Genomic DNA, 13,678 nt, shown 5'->3' with positions numbered 1-13,678 from the left:
CAGACCTCCACGTCGAAAACAAACTTCACGTTGTTGCGCACAAACAGTGCAAAAGTCACAACGGCGCCGAACTCGCCACTTCGCATCCAAACTCATCCCCCGGGCTGCTGCCCTTCGTTTTCTACCGGGGGGGGGGGGGTGAGGGAGAAGGGGGGGGGCATCGCGGCGTCGTTTCGTATCGGTCGATGATTTCGGTCACCTTCCGTAGAAGCGTCATCCTCCGTCTCAACACGGGAGAGACGCACGCCATCAAAAGTATACATTGCTCTCCCCCCACCTCCCCCCCCAAAAAAAGAATCGAATGAAATTAATGATCTTTTTTTTTGCTGTTGCTGCTGCGCGAATCAATCCTCTGGACGGGGCCCGGGTCCTTTGCATTTGCCTTCTCTCCGTGCGAGGAGGAGAGCGTTGCCTCATCGCAGCAGCGCGCGGTGGCCGGCCTCGGGATGATACCGGCCGGAAGGTCCTCTTGCGGGTTGTACGGGCAGCAGCATCAGCAGCAGCAGCAGCATCAACACCAACAGCATCAGCACGTCTCGGTGGGCGGTCGTGTCGCGGCGCAGGAGACGAATCCTCTCGCGACTACAAGCGGGACGGCATCGGCAACAGCGTCTCTCTGTGTTCCTAAAGCGGCGGCAGCAGCCCTCGCTCTGGGTAGTGTTCAGCAGGCAGCAGCAGCAGTAGCAGCAGCAGGACGTCGAGACGAACGCGGCAACAGCTGCAACAACAACAGCAGCGGCGGCGGAGGCGGCTTCGGCGGCTTCGGCAGTAACGGCGCCCTGCGAGGCGCTGCGACCGCCCTGCAAATCCGCGCCGCTCCTCGGGGTGCCGCGGGGCCCGGAGGGTCGCATGGAGCCCCAGAGTCGGGGTCCCATGTGGTGGTGGCCGCTGCGGCAGCGATAGGAGTAGCGGCAACGGGAGGCCGACAACAGCAGCAGCAGCAGGAGCAGCAGCAGCAGCAGCGTCAGCATCGGGAGGAGCAGCAGCACCAGATTTTCCCTTGGATGAGGAGGTCGCATCAAGCTCAGGGTAGGTAGGCTGGTGCGTGTGTTACACTCGTCGTATATAGGTAAACAATAACCCCGCGCAGCTTTTGTTTGTAAGAGCAATAAAACAGAGAAGTGCGTGGGGGGTGGGGGTGATAGTGGCAGCAAGGACGTGTGATCTTCCACGACGCACGGGTGTTTACGTCGAATAATGGTAGGCGCGTCCACCCCTGCTTTTTTTTTATATGGGCTATATAATGCTTCTAATGCTAGATACTATAAACGACGGAAGAAGGAGTGCTTTGATCAGAGTTAAGATAGAGGGGGTACTCGTTTGTGGTGGTTGGTGGTGGTGGCTGTGGTTGTTGTGTCGGCAATGTAATGATATGTATATATATGTACACACGTGCGCGTTTAGTTACATGCTGATCACGAGGGTAATCATGCACACGGCAACATGGACAGCATAGCCAAGAACACGTGCGCTTCAAAGTAAGCACGAATTGTTAAACTGACGAATTGTGCTGTCAGTTTAGTCGCTTTCACTGAAACTTGAAAAGCAGGTAAGAATTATATTTTGTAAAAATCCATAAGTTTTGCTAATAAATAATCATTACGTTTGCACGTGATGCACGTATATGCAAGCTTCCTATGTAGCGAGTGTTTGTGGATTATGGTTGTGTTGTCTGGTATTTGTGTGTGTTTTGTATATCTAGGTGCACCTAGCCTGGCACAAGCACCGTGGTGTCGTCACTGCCACTTCGTGTTGTTGTGTTTAAGTGTTGTTGTAAACTTTAGCTTTAACATGTAAAAGTTTACATTGTTCCAAACTCGCGAAAATTAACGTTGAGCTACTTAGAACCCCACCAACACCACCAACACCACCAACAACACCACCAACACCACCAACAACACCACCAACACCACCAACACCACCAACAACACCACCAACACCACCAACAACACCACCAACACCACCACCAACACCACCAACACCACCACCAACACCACCAACAACAAGACGAGCAACAACAGGAGACAATTGGAAAGTTCAACATTCAAAAGTTTATTTTAAAGTGCGCTCACGTACAAGCATCAAGTGGCGTTATATTGGTCAACTGAGCAACGCGATTTCACATCACAATCACCGTCGACACCCTCCTTCAGTTTTAGAAGAATTCGTTCTACTTATAAAGACAAAGATCCCCCGTATAGCCGTAACAGACTGTCGGGGCAAGTGCTGTTAGCGAGTAGCACGTATGAATGCCGGCACGGCACGCGCGGGGGTGGATGGACAGCACCAGGTCCAGCCGCCTTTGTCTCCCTAGTGGCGATGATACACACACAGACACGTACTGTATGCTTAAAAGTAAAAAAAAAATTTCTGACTGCAAAGAGTATAATATGTGAGTTGATTATTTACTAAAGCGAGTTTAGTGGGAAAAAAGTTACAGCCAACAGTCTAGTTTGTTTTAAACGAAGCACGTGTTAATTATAACTATAATACAATTGAATTGGTTATGGTGACCAGTGCTATCATTAAGTTAAGTATTGTATTATGGCGAAAAATATTGTGTCAGTGTGAAACTCTTCACTTCTGATCGAGAGCTCTCCAAACGAGAAAAGTGCCGCGCTTAACTCTACACCGCAATGCAGGCAAAGGGCGATGTGGCGTTATGAATGAGACATTTACTTGAACCACGTAACAACAAAAAAACACTTAACTATGGAAACGTTAACACAATGTCATTAAATATTTATGATAATTACAACAATATAAATGTGAGTTTAATATATCTATACAGTATTCCTGATCGAATTACTTTGCACGCATACAGAGGCTATAACAGTAAGGCCCCGACATAACGTGATATTATCACCATCATGCACCGTCTTCCTTTCGTGTCCAATGAATATACCGGGTACATTATACACATATCGTGCAGATGTTACAATTCATTTAACAATGAGCAAAGGCTAATTTATTTGAATTGTCCTGTACGTTATTCTGTAGGACCGTGTTTGAAGGTAAATGCATAATTGCGTTGGTTCAAGAAAACCTTGTGTGTATATATATACATATATGTATACGTGTGTATGTGTGTGTTCATAGGTGCTCGCTCACAGCACTTGCCCTAATAGTATATTAAAGGCTTTACGGGGGACCTTTGTCTCTTCATGTATGTACCGTACATGTATGTTGTGGGGAGCGGTGGCGTAGTGGTTTAAATGCAGGTCAAATATTTGAACCGATCCTGGGTCTCCCCTTGTGGGTGTGAGAAAAAAAAAATCAACACTGGGAAGACAAAGGCGGCCGGGCATTTTGTGGCCAGACCACCCCCTCGTGAGCCGTGCGCGCCTTCATAGGTGCTCGCCAACAGAACTTACCCCAACGGGCTGTTAATGCTATATGGGGGACCTTTGTCTTTTTGTTGTCGGTGTGTGTGTATATATTTAGTTTCCTGAGGAAGGGCAGAATGCAGATTTATCAACATCTTTTCCTGTGAGCCAGACACGTTGTTATTATTTTTTTTTAAATAAATATTTTTGGCGTGTGAAAGCTGTAGGTCGACTCAGCTGAAAACCAGTACCCGATGTCATGCATGTGTCATCATCACCACCACCACCACCATCATCACCACCATAATCACCATCACCACCATCATCATCATCACCATCACCACCATCATCATCACCATCATCATCACCATCATCACCACCACCATCATCACCACCATCATCACCATCACCACCATCATCATCACCATCATCACCATCATCATCACCATCATCACCACCATCATCATCACCATCATCATCACCATCATCACCATCATCATCACCATCATCATCACCATCATCACCACCATCATCATCATCACCATCATCATCACCATCATCACCACCATCATCATCATCACCACCATCATCACCATCATCACCATCATCACCACCATCACCACCATCATCACCACTATCATCACCACCATCATCTTCACCATCATCACCACCATCATCATCACCACCATCATCACCATCATCACCACCACCATCATCACCATCATCACCACCATCATCACCACCATCATCACCATCAGCAGCAAATGGGGCCCGGCGTGCCTGTGGCCGAGCGCATCACCCACTCCCATCGTGCACTGCGCGGTCCTTCATAGGTGCTCGCTCACATCACTCGCCCCCAAACAATTCTCTTTGAAATTTGCTTTAACACGTCGGCTTGCAATTGTTAAAAGGAAGGCGTAGATAGTGGGCTGTGGCGCAGGGGTTAGTGCACTGCGCTATGAATCCGGCTACCTCGACATCCGCGGGCGCGGCTCGCATCAGTGGCGAGTGATATCCGTAGATCGTCGTGGCCAACCCCCCAACCCTCTCCTGCCGTCATTGCTCACCAATCCGCACTGACCGGCGTGGTGAAGTATGGTGGTCAAACAACGCGTGACGGATGCGGCGGTCAGAGAGGCCTTCATCCAGCAGTGGATTAACAGAGAGCTGGATGCGCTATTATACAATGAAGAGCGTGCAGCCCTGAGAGGGTGACAAGCGCAGACCATCATCGTAGCGAGTATTACAGGGGGGGCGCTGTAGTATTATGATTTATATTTTTGCTACGCACATTTCTATACAGTAATACCTCTTCTTAGACTCCTGGCCATCGTGGAAGAAGAGGCCATAGAGCCACTTTTGAGGGGCCCCACTTGATGGAGTTTTCTCGTGGGCGCCCTATCGCCTGCAGCGGCGCGATTTGGCAATTGCACGGCTGCCCCTTTACATTACAATTACTGAACAGCGCTGCACAGCACCGTGCAGGATCTCGAAGCAAAACTGCAGACTGAGACCCAGAGGCTGAGCGAGGGAGCGAGACATAGAGCATGAGAGAGAGAGAGCACGAGAGAGAGAGAGCAATGTTTATTGTCGCCCCCCCCCCCCCCCATGGATTCCATCCGTACACAGAGGGCCAGGATTCACGACGAGCCCGCACCGCCTACTCGCGCTACCAGACGCTGGAGCTGGAGAAGGAGTTCCACTTCAACCGCTACCTGACGAGGAGGCGCCGCGTCGAGATCGCCCACTCGCTGTGCCTCACCGAGCGACAGATCAAGATCTGGTTCCAGAACCGGCGCATGAAGTGGAAGAAGGAGACCCGGACGGGCAGAGGAGGTCCGGCGGCCGGCCCTTCGCGTTGAGGGGTGTCGGGGAGCGAGGGGGTGGTGCCGGAGTGGAGGCGGGCGGTGGATGGGGGGGGGGCTTTGCTTGGAAGTGGGGGGCTCCAGTCCAGGGTGGGTGTGTGTTTCGCGGGGGGGGGGGGGGTCCTGTTGTTGATGTGGCTGATGATGGGGGGTGGGTGGGTGTTAGCGCGCTGCCACTACGAACCCGGCGGACCCGGGTTCGATTCCCACTCATGGCAAACACCAGTGACGATTATCTTAACCGGTGCCTGGCTCATTGCCCCCCTTTGTCGACTCAGCCTCAAATGAGTACCCGGTGTGGTGTGTAAACATCACCACTGGTGGAGACAAAGGCGGCCGGGCATGGTCCTGAGCCACCCCCCCCCCCCCCCCTGGTGTGCCGGGCCGGCCTTCATAGGTGTTCGCTAACAGCACTTGCCCCAATAGGCTACACGGGGGACATTTGTCTTTGATGATGATGATGATGACGACGATGCTGCGTTGGCCTCTCTCTACCTCTGTGATAACATTCACCGGCACGTTCGTTGAGATTGTCTCTTGCGTGACAATTGTGCGTCTTTATGTGTGTGTATGTCTGTGTGTGTGTGTTCGGGACTACAGTCTGTTAAGGCTATACGGGGGATCTTTGTCTTGTGTTCGGATTGTGCGTGTTGTGTAGCAGCCCATGATGTAGAAAACACGTCAGGGTAGATTCCCACGTCGAGGATCGTTCATTGTCAGCCTGAGTGGGTTTTTTTTTTCTTTCGGAGGCCAAATTTACTGAACTCTTATGAATTAGTTTCGGCCGATTTCGTCAACATGGGAAAATCTGTGCCGTTCGCTTTCGAGCAGCTGGTTATACTTTCACTTGGAAAATGTCCACGTGCTTTTACTTTCGAGAGAACGAGAACACGGAGGTGCGGGGTGGGGGGTCGATGTTCAATTGACTCACGCACGCATCATCGCAGCTGACAATCGCCTCCCCACCACTTGAACGCGTGTCGCACTACGTTTGTATGTTTAGTGCGATAGAAAAAAAAATTCACCCCGGTGAGGTCGGATCATCTCAGCTCGACAGTGGCTAATGTTGACGCCTCCATGAGGCTCGTGGTGTCAATGGTCCGACGAGCGACAAGTACGTTTGACAATTGAATTGTGTGATGTTTTTTTTTATCATGTTCGTTTAAAAGATATATTGATTTTTTCACTTGCTTCTTCCGGCACTGCTAGAGTGTTTCATTTTCAGCACGATTTTTTTTTATTTGGAGAGCAGTACGTCCACAATTCGTTGTTTTTTTGGGTTGTTGTGAGTACTCACACCTCTCCATGTAACTTCCGGTGGGCCTCTGCACACGGCCATGTTGGAATGTTGACGCGTGCCCCCGCACACGGCCTCTTGCTTATTAAACCCCTGGTGTTGTTGTTGTAGTCGTCGTTGTTGTGGTTGACGCATTCACGTCAAGTGTAACCTCTGTCGAGTAGGCAATTAGTGCGTTTACCTTGATGCAATTATGTGTAATAAGTGCCAATGTGGCCGCTAAACAACCAAAGCCAACCCTTTACGTCTAGGCCGCAAGGAGCCTTTTAATACCCGAGGTATAGGGTTAAGAGTTCGGGTTTTTGTTAGCGTGGGTTTAGGAGTAGAGTTAGAGTTTGTGTTAGCGTTCGGGTTAGAGTTTGTATTGTGAGTTTAAAGGTGTGGTTAAAGTTTGGGTTAGAGGTAGGGTTAGAGTTTGTATTGTTAAGGTTCAGAGGTGTGGTTAGAGTTTGGGTTAAGGTTTAGAGGTAGGGTTAGAGTTTGGGTTAGGGTTTAGAAGTAGGGTTAGGGTTTGTGCTGTTAGGGTTTAGAGTTACCGTTAACGTTATACGGTTTGTGCTATGTTATACGTGTAGGGTTAAAGTTGGGGTATCAGGGTTATGACGAGAGTGCAATGGTCTAGGTGAGGCTGTGGCTGGGTTTGGGTTCCGGTTGGGTTCGTCTTAAGGGCTTAGGCTTAGGGTTATTCCAGAGTTATGGTTATTGTTTGTAATTAATGGTTAAAATCAAGTGTATAGTTGGGGGTTAGGATTAGACTGTACTGCTATAGATCACAGTAGGGTTAGGGATAATGTTAGGGTTGGGGTTATGATGTGGAGTCGGGTTAGAGTGTAGCATTATAGTTAAGAGACGGAGCTGTGTTCGGTTTCAGGTTTTCTTTTTAGGAGGGGGGGGGGGTTAAGTTATGGCCAGGGTAAGGTCTCAAGGGTATTCTTCAGTGTAGTTAGACCTACGTAGCAAAAATGATACAGTATGATCCATTTATGAATACTCAAAACATTTAAGCGAGAAATGTACTTAGAACACGACGTTTCATTTCGAAGCCACCAAATCTCAATGCACCTTATCAAATGTAGTTAGCGATCTCCTTCCTTCGAACGACCATGGGAGCCTTCTCGCTTTCGCGAATATCCAAACGGCCTTTGTACTGTGTTAAGCGCGAGGGAGGGAGGGAGAATGTACGAGGCATGTTGGAAATCAGTGGGGTATCTGTGAATGGATCGCCCTGCATGATGCTCCCGGCACTGAAGAGGGTCCGTAGGATCAGGGTTCAACGTCGCTCTTATATCTGTCGCTAACAGCTTTTGTTTTGTGCAATGCCATTGGCTAATTGCGATTAGCTGGCTACCCTATCTTTTATTTTGCCAGTATTTAATGTATGAAAAAATATAAGATCAGAGTTTGCCCTTTCTGGCACTACCGAAAGAACCAAGAAGATGAATCCCTGCAGTCACGAAAGCTTTAAATCCATAAAAAAAACTTTAAAAAGGTGTTAAGATGTTCAAACACCAAATATAAACCTCTTAGCGAGGCATCCTGTGGTGCATTGTCTTTGTACTGCTCGCCTTTTGGTGTTCTCTGGCCTGACACTGGTGGGACTAGGACCTATAGAAGGCTGTCTCTGGTGTAGGCCAATCAGTGTAAAAGACAATGCATATGTTATAATTATCAGCTCATGTTTTTGCATGTTCACCACAAGTACGTGTGGTGAATGCAGACACGATTCCTTGCAAAAAAGGTTTCTATTTGGTGCTTGAACATATTAACTAACACCTGTTGTATTGCCAGAAAGGGTAGAACCTATTCTTATTTTTTCAGATCCTATCTCTGTGTTTGTTCAAGTGCCCCGTTCTTCGATTGCGGCGCGTATTATATTCCCGCGATGTACGAAGGAGACACGTTTGTTAAACAAGGTACGCGTGGCATATGCAGTGCGTTTATTGGATATGTCACAACGGTAATAATTCGTAGTAACAATAATACAAGTTTATGTTGTGTATTTAAGTACTTGCATTAGCCAGTTTACTGTATCAACCTGCCGACTCACAATTACGAAGGACACCCAACTCCCTGACAGCGAGTCCTGAACTCAGGTGAACTCAGCTGATCGGTGTGGCATGACGCAAGGTCGTGAATGATCCTGTGCTGCGCACGTGATCTGGAAATCTTCCCCCACCTCTCTCAGACGTTCGTGCAGTCGACTCCATGCCCCCTGTTCTTCAACCCAGGCTAAAGGCCTTTATTTTCCTCTTGTTATGATCGATTGTCTCTCTCTTTCTCTCTGCTACATACCAGATCGTGGTTGTTCGGCGTGACGTCCGGTGTTTCGCTCCACTTGCCGGGGGTAGGTGGCGAGATGTTAACTACCTCGCCTGGTGTACAGGAGGACGTGGATTCGATCTCGACCCTGACGCCTGCTGAGTTCACATCTTCCCCCCGTGGTGGTGGCGTGAATTTTTTCTCCGGGTCCTCCGGTTTTTCCATTCACATTTAGACAACACGCGTTTAGAGTAACTGTCTGCTGTACATTTGCACCGTGATAAGCCACTTGGTTCAGCTATAATTTGTGATAGCCAGGTCGCTTCTGAAAAAGAGCGATATATATATAGTTCAGTTGGCCTTGCCTGGTAAAGTAACAAATAGTTTTAGTTTCGGGTGTCTTTAGCCAAACGCCGGGGAATTCGCCTCGAGCCAGCACTACGCGCGTTTACGATCCGAAAAACAAACCACATCAGAGAGAGAGAGCGAGGGAGAGCGCTGTACTGTGGTTGCACTAACACCGCTGTCTCCGTGAAACGCATACACGTGCTCCTGAATGTCCTCGACCGGTCGTCCATTGTTGGTCACCGCGGACACGCGGTCGCGTTTGTAGGCGTCACGTGACGAGGCGTGCGCTGTGACGCGGCCCCGCGCGCGTTGTTACCGCGTCGCTCTTTGGAGGCGTTCAGGCGGAGTTCACGCCGCTGTCAATCCATTCACCCGGTGAACACAGCGGCTGCCGCTCGCTGCTGCCGATGCTGCTCCTTCTTCGCGATTCGTTGGACTAATTCCACTCCGGGCCAGAGCAATAACAACAACACCAACAGCATCAACAACAACACCAACATGGGCGAACGCATCGAACGTCGCGATGTAACGTTGGAGAGGAGAAGAAGAATACATTTAACAAATAAATGTAATTTTTGTTCGTATGAAAACACAGGGCTCGTCCGCTTTCCATTTGTCTCTCGAATTCCATGAGTTCACAGTAGCCACGTGTTCACGTGTTGTTGGGGAAGGGGGGGGGGCGGTGGCGCAGTGGTTAGCGCACTGGGCTATGAACCCGGCTGGCGGACTTCGCTCACAGTGATTCCCGGGACACGTGTATGCAAGTACAGTATGTTGAACTTCTTTCGCACCGTACGTTAAGCGGCCGTGCTAATCGGAGGCGCGACTCGGCGAGCTGCAGTGGCGTTCGGTGTCAGGAACGGCTCCCCCCTCTTGCTTCTCTGCCGCCCTTTGCGAACCCGTGCTGTCGAGAGTGGTGAAGTATGGTTGAACACCCCCCCCTCCACCCGCATGACCGAGACAGCATGGGAAGACAGCATTTATCCAACAACAGCTTTGACAACGAACTGGTTGTGACAACATTATATATATGTAGGTGTATATATATACATGTATGTCTATATGGGAATATATGCTACAGATCGAAGGCGCTGCAATGTTGTCACTGGGGTGCAGCGACATTGCTGACTTCCATGCACTGTGTATAGTGCAGCACTTTATATTGGAACAGGCGATTAAATAATTAAATAATAACTCGTAATCGGCCGCATGCAAACTCACAGCGAAGCGGTCTCTCCCATGGCCAAAATAACTAAACGTTTAACAGCCAACGCCGCACTCACCAGCGCGGTGAGGTATGGGCGGGTCACTCACATATAGTGTTGAGCTGAGTGGGGAGCGGTGGCGCAGCGGTTTGCGCATTGCGCAGCAAAACCCGGCGTGACGAGTTCAATTCCTGCTCACGACCAACTCACACAGTAGACGAATGTCTGAGCCGCCCCTGGGCTCTCTCTGGGTCGATTCAGCATCAAATGAGAACCTGGTGCGGTGTGTAAAGTAAACAAAAAAGCAACGCTGGGGAGACAAAGGCGGCAGGGGATGTGATACCGGTCACACCACCCCCATCGCGTGCAGCTCCGGCCTCCATAGGTGCTCGCAAACAGCACTTGCCCAACGGTCTGTTAAAGGCTATCTGGGGGAAGGATCTTTGTCTTTGCTCCAGTTGAGAGTGGAGGAGGTAACGGATGGAGAAAGAGGCGAGGTTGCACATGTTGTTGTTATTATTTTAAGTAGATTTACATCTTTACGACTTGTTATGCCTTCTTATAGCAACGCCTACTTTACTTTACTTCGGTAATAACAGCGGTAAACAGCGAACATATATAAAACAAAGTTATTGTATTTAATTTCACCGCGTAACCTCACTGTTAGGATACATATATATAAGACAATAGTGTGCATGACCGATGGGAATGTGTTTAACATTGTAGATGTTTTATTTGTTTACGTGGAGAGACAAATTGGGGGCAAGTATGAGAATAATTTACTGAATATTTATCGAGTTAATTGTCCTCTGCACAACGACCCTGATGAATATTGCGCGTGCAATACGCAACATCGTAAACATTGAAGTGTCGTAGACATCCCATCCGTAAATAATCATAGAGTTGGTACAAACGCAAGGCGCAGAGCTTCGTGATATTAATAGAGCAGTACAAACATGTGTGTTACTACAACTATGATTTATTTAGTATGTATGTATTACGCTTACACTTAAGCCTAATACACTATGTTCTACATACAGTATACATGTTGACCTATGCAGTATCTATAATCGTGAAAGATGGCGGTGACTGACGCGAATCATCCTTCATCCAGTAATCGATTAATCACGACTGATGATGATGATGATTGACGGCGACGATGTTGGTGATGATGGTGGTGATGGTGCTATTACTCGGCGACCCAAAGTTCCATTCTCGCTCACGGCCACCACCAACAACAGCGACGATCGTCTGAACCGGTCGTGGGCCTCCCCTAGGTCGACTCAGCTTCAAATGAGTACCTGGCCCAATGTGTAAACATCACCACTGGGGAGACAAAGGCGGCCGGGAGTGGTACCGACCACCCAGAACCATCGTGTGCAGTGCAGGCCTTCATAGGTGCTGCTCGCTAACAGCAGTCCATTAAGCCTTGACGGGTGGAGTTGTGTCTTTTTTAGTACTACCGTTAACGTGCATTAGTTAAACAGGCGGCTTAATCTAATAGCGGGAGAGACTCCCATAAATTCACTGGACATGAGATGCGAATACATTAACATCTCTTCACGAGCACAGTACAACGCGAGCAACGTGAACCCACAGACAGACAGAGGACGAGCTGCAACCGTGAAGCGGAACCCAAAACGAGCCGCTGCAAAGCGGATAGACATTTGGCTCTTCGTAAACGAATCGATTCCAATTTAAATAGTTACATTCGCCTTGCGCGCGATATTAAATATATATATAGCTTTAATATAGTTTAGTTGTTGTTATTATTAGTATGTTTTGTAACCGGCATATAAGATACATAATTGTAACAGACATATTTATAGACTGCGTTTGGGTAATTATACGAGATGGAGCGGTGGTGCAGCGGTTAGCGCACTGCGCCCTGTGTGTGTGTCCGGCGATCTGTGTACGAGTCCCGGCCGCAGCTACAACGACATCGGCGGCGGCGAGATACCTCAGCCTGGTCCGCCCCTCTCCATTCACCATCAACTCGCACGCACCAGGCCGGGTGAAGTATGGTCAAACAAATTCCCCGTGACCAGCACGGCGTGGGTAGGCCTTCACGTCCAGCCATCCACGAAACGAAAATAATGGGACGTGGGGGTGAGGAATATATTATAACCGACGATTCGGGCAATGGGCTTTCGAGGTAGCAGAGAGACCATAGCTCGTCCAGTAGATGACAAGAAGATGAAAATGATTATAATTTGATATCATTACTGCATATATATATTGATTTGCGTTCCTGCATGCATGTTGGGTAACAAAGACAAATATCCCCCGTATAGCCGTTAACAGACTGTTGAGACAAGTGCTGTTAGCGAACAGCACCTATGAAGGCATGAAACGGAACACGAGGGGGTGGGTGGCCAGCACCACGCCCGGCCACCTTCGTCTCCCCAGTGGCGATATTTAAGAAAAAACGCACCAGGTACTCATTTGAGGCTGAGTCGACCTAAGAGAGGCCCAGGACGGGTTCAGATAATCGTTACTAATGGTGTTGGCCGTGAACAGGAATTGAACTCGGGTCGCCGGGTTCGTAGCGCAGCGCGCTCACCACAGATACACACAGACACACACACAGACACACACACAGATACACACAGACACACACACAGATGCACACAGAGACACACACAGATACACACATATACACACAAACACACACACAGATACACACAAACACACACAGATACACTCAGACACACACACAGATACACACAGAGACACACACATATACACACAGACACACATATACACATAGACACACACAGATACACACAGACACACACACATACCACCACAATAACAGCTTTCGCGGTTACGATTTGTCACGGCATTCTAAGTATGCGGCATTACATAAACCAAACCACTGCGCCTGGGAAGAGGAGATGTGGAAATGTGGGTCGTGTAGTGTGCGTGTGAGTGTAGGGTGCACGTGCGTGTGTGTAGGATGCACGTGTGTGTGTGTGGAGCGGTGGTGCAGTAGTTAGCGATGCCGCACTACGACCCCGTGACGCCTCCAATTCGACTCCAGGGCCGCGGCTAACATCAGTGGGGAGTGATGTCAGAACAGGTGCTGGGTCACCTCCCCCTTGCGTCGACTCGTTTTCAATTGAGTACCTGGAGCGGTGTGTGTGCGTGCGTGTGCGTGTCCTACAAACAGTCCTGGTAAGACAAAGACGGCTGGGCACTGTACTGGCCACACGATCTCCTCGTGCACCGTGACAGTTTTGCCTAGGTACTCGCTAACAGCACTTGCCAGAAGAGCCTGAAAGAGCCTTTACTGGGTATTTGTATCTTGTGTGTATGTCATCGTCGATGGGGAGACAAAGGCGGTCGGGCATGGTACTGGCCACCCACCCACCTTCG

The 13,678-nt window shown here is 49.1% G+C and overlaps 1 protein-coding gene across 1 annotated transcript; it reads left to right on the top strand.

Annotated features, from left to right (window-relative positions):
• The first annotated feature begins 446 nt into the window (after positions 1-446).
• LOC144934321 (uncharacterized) lies at positions 447-5,188 on the top strand. The gene is made up of 2 exons (XM_078860003.1): positions 447-1,029; positions 4,956-5,188. The coding sequence occupies exons 1-2, from the start codon at positions 447-449 to the stop codon at positions 5,186-5,188; spliced, it is 816 nt and encodes a 271-aa protein (XP_078716129.1).
• Positions 5,189-13,678: the final 8,490 nt, after the last annotated feature.

This window comes from Lampetra fluviatilis, chromosome 10 (assembly GCF_964198595.1).
Source record: "Lampetra fluviatilis chromosome 10, kcLamFluv1.1, whole genome shotgun sequence".
Taxonomy (NCBI): domain Eukaryota; kingdom Metazoa; phylum Chordata; class Hyperoartia; order Petromyzontiformes; family Petromyzontidae; genus Lampetra; species Lampetra fluviatilis.
This window is presented reverse-complemented; position numbering and strand designations above follow the sequence as displayed.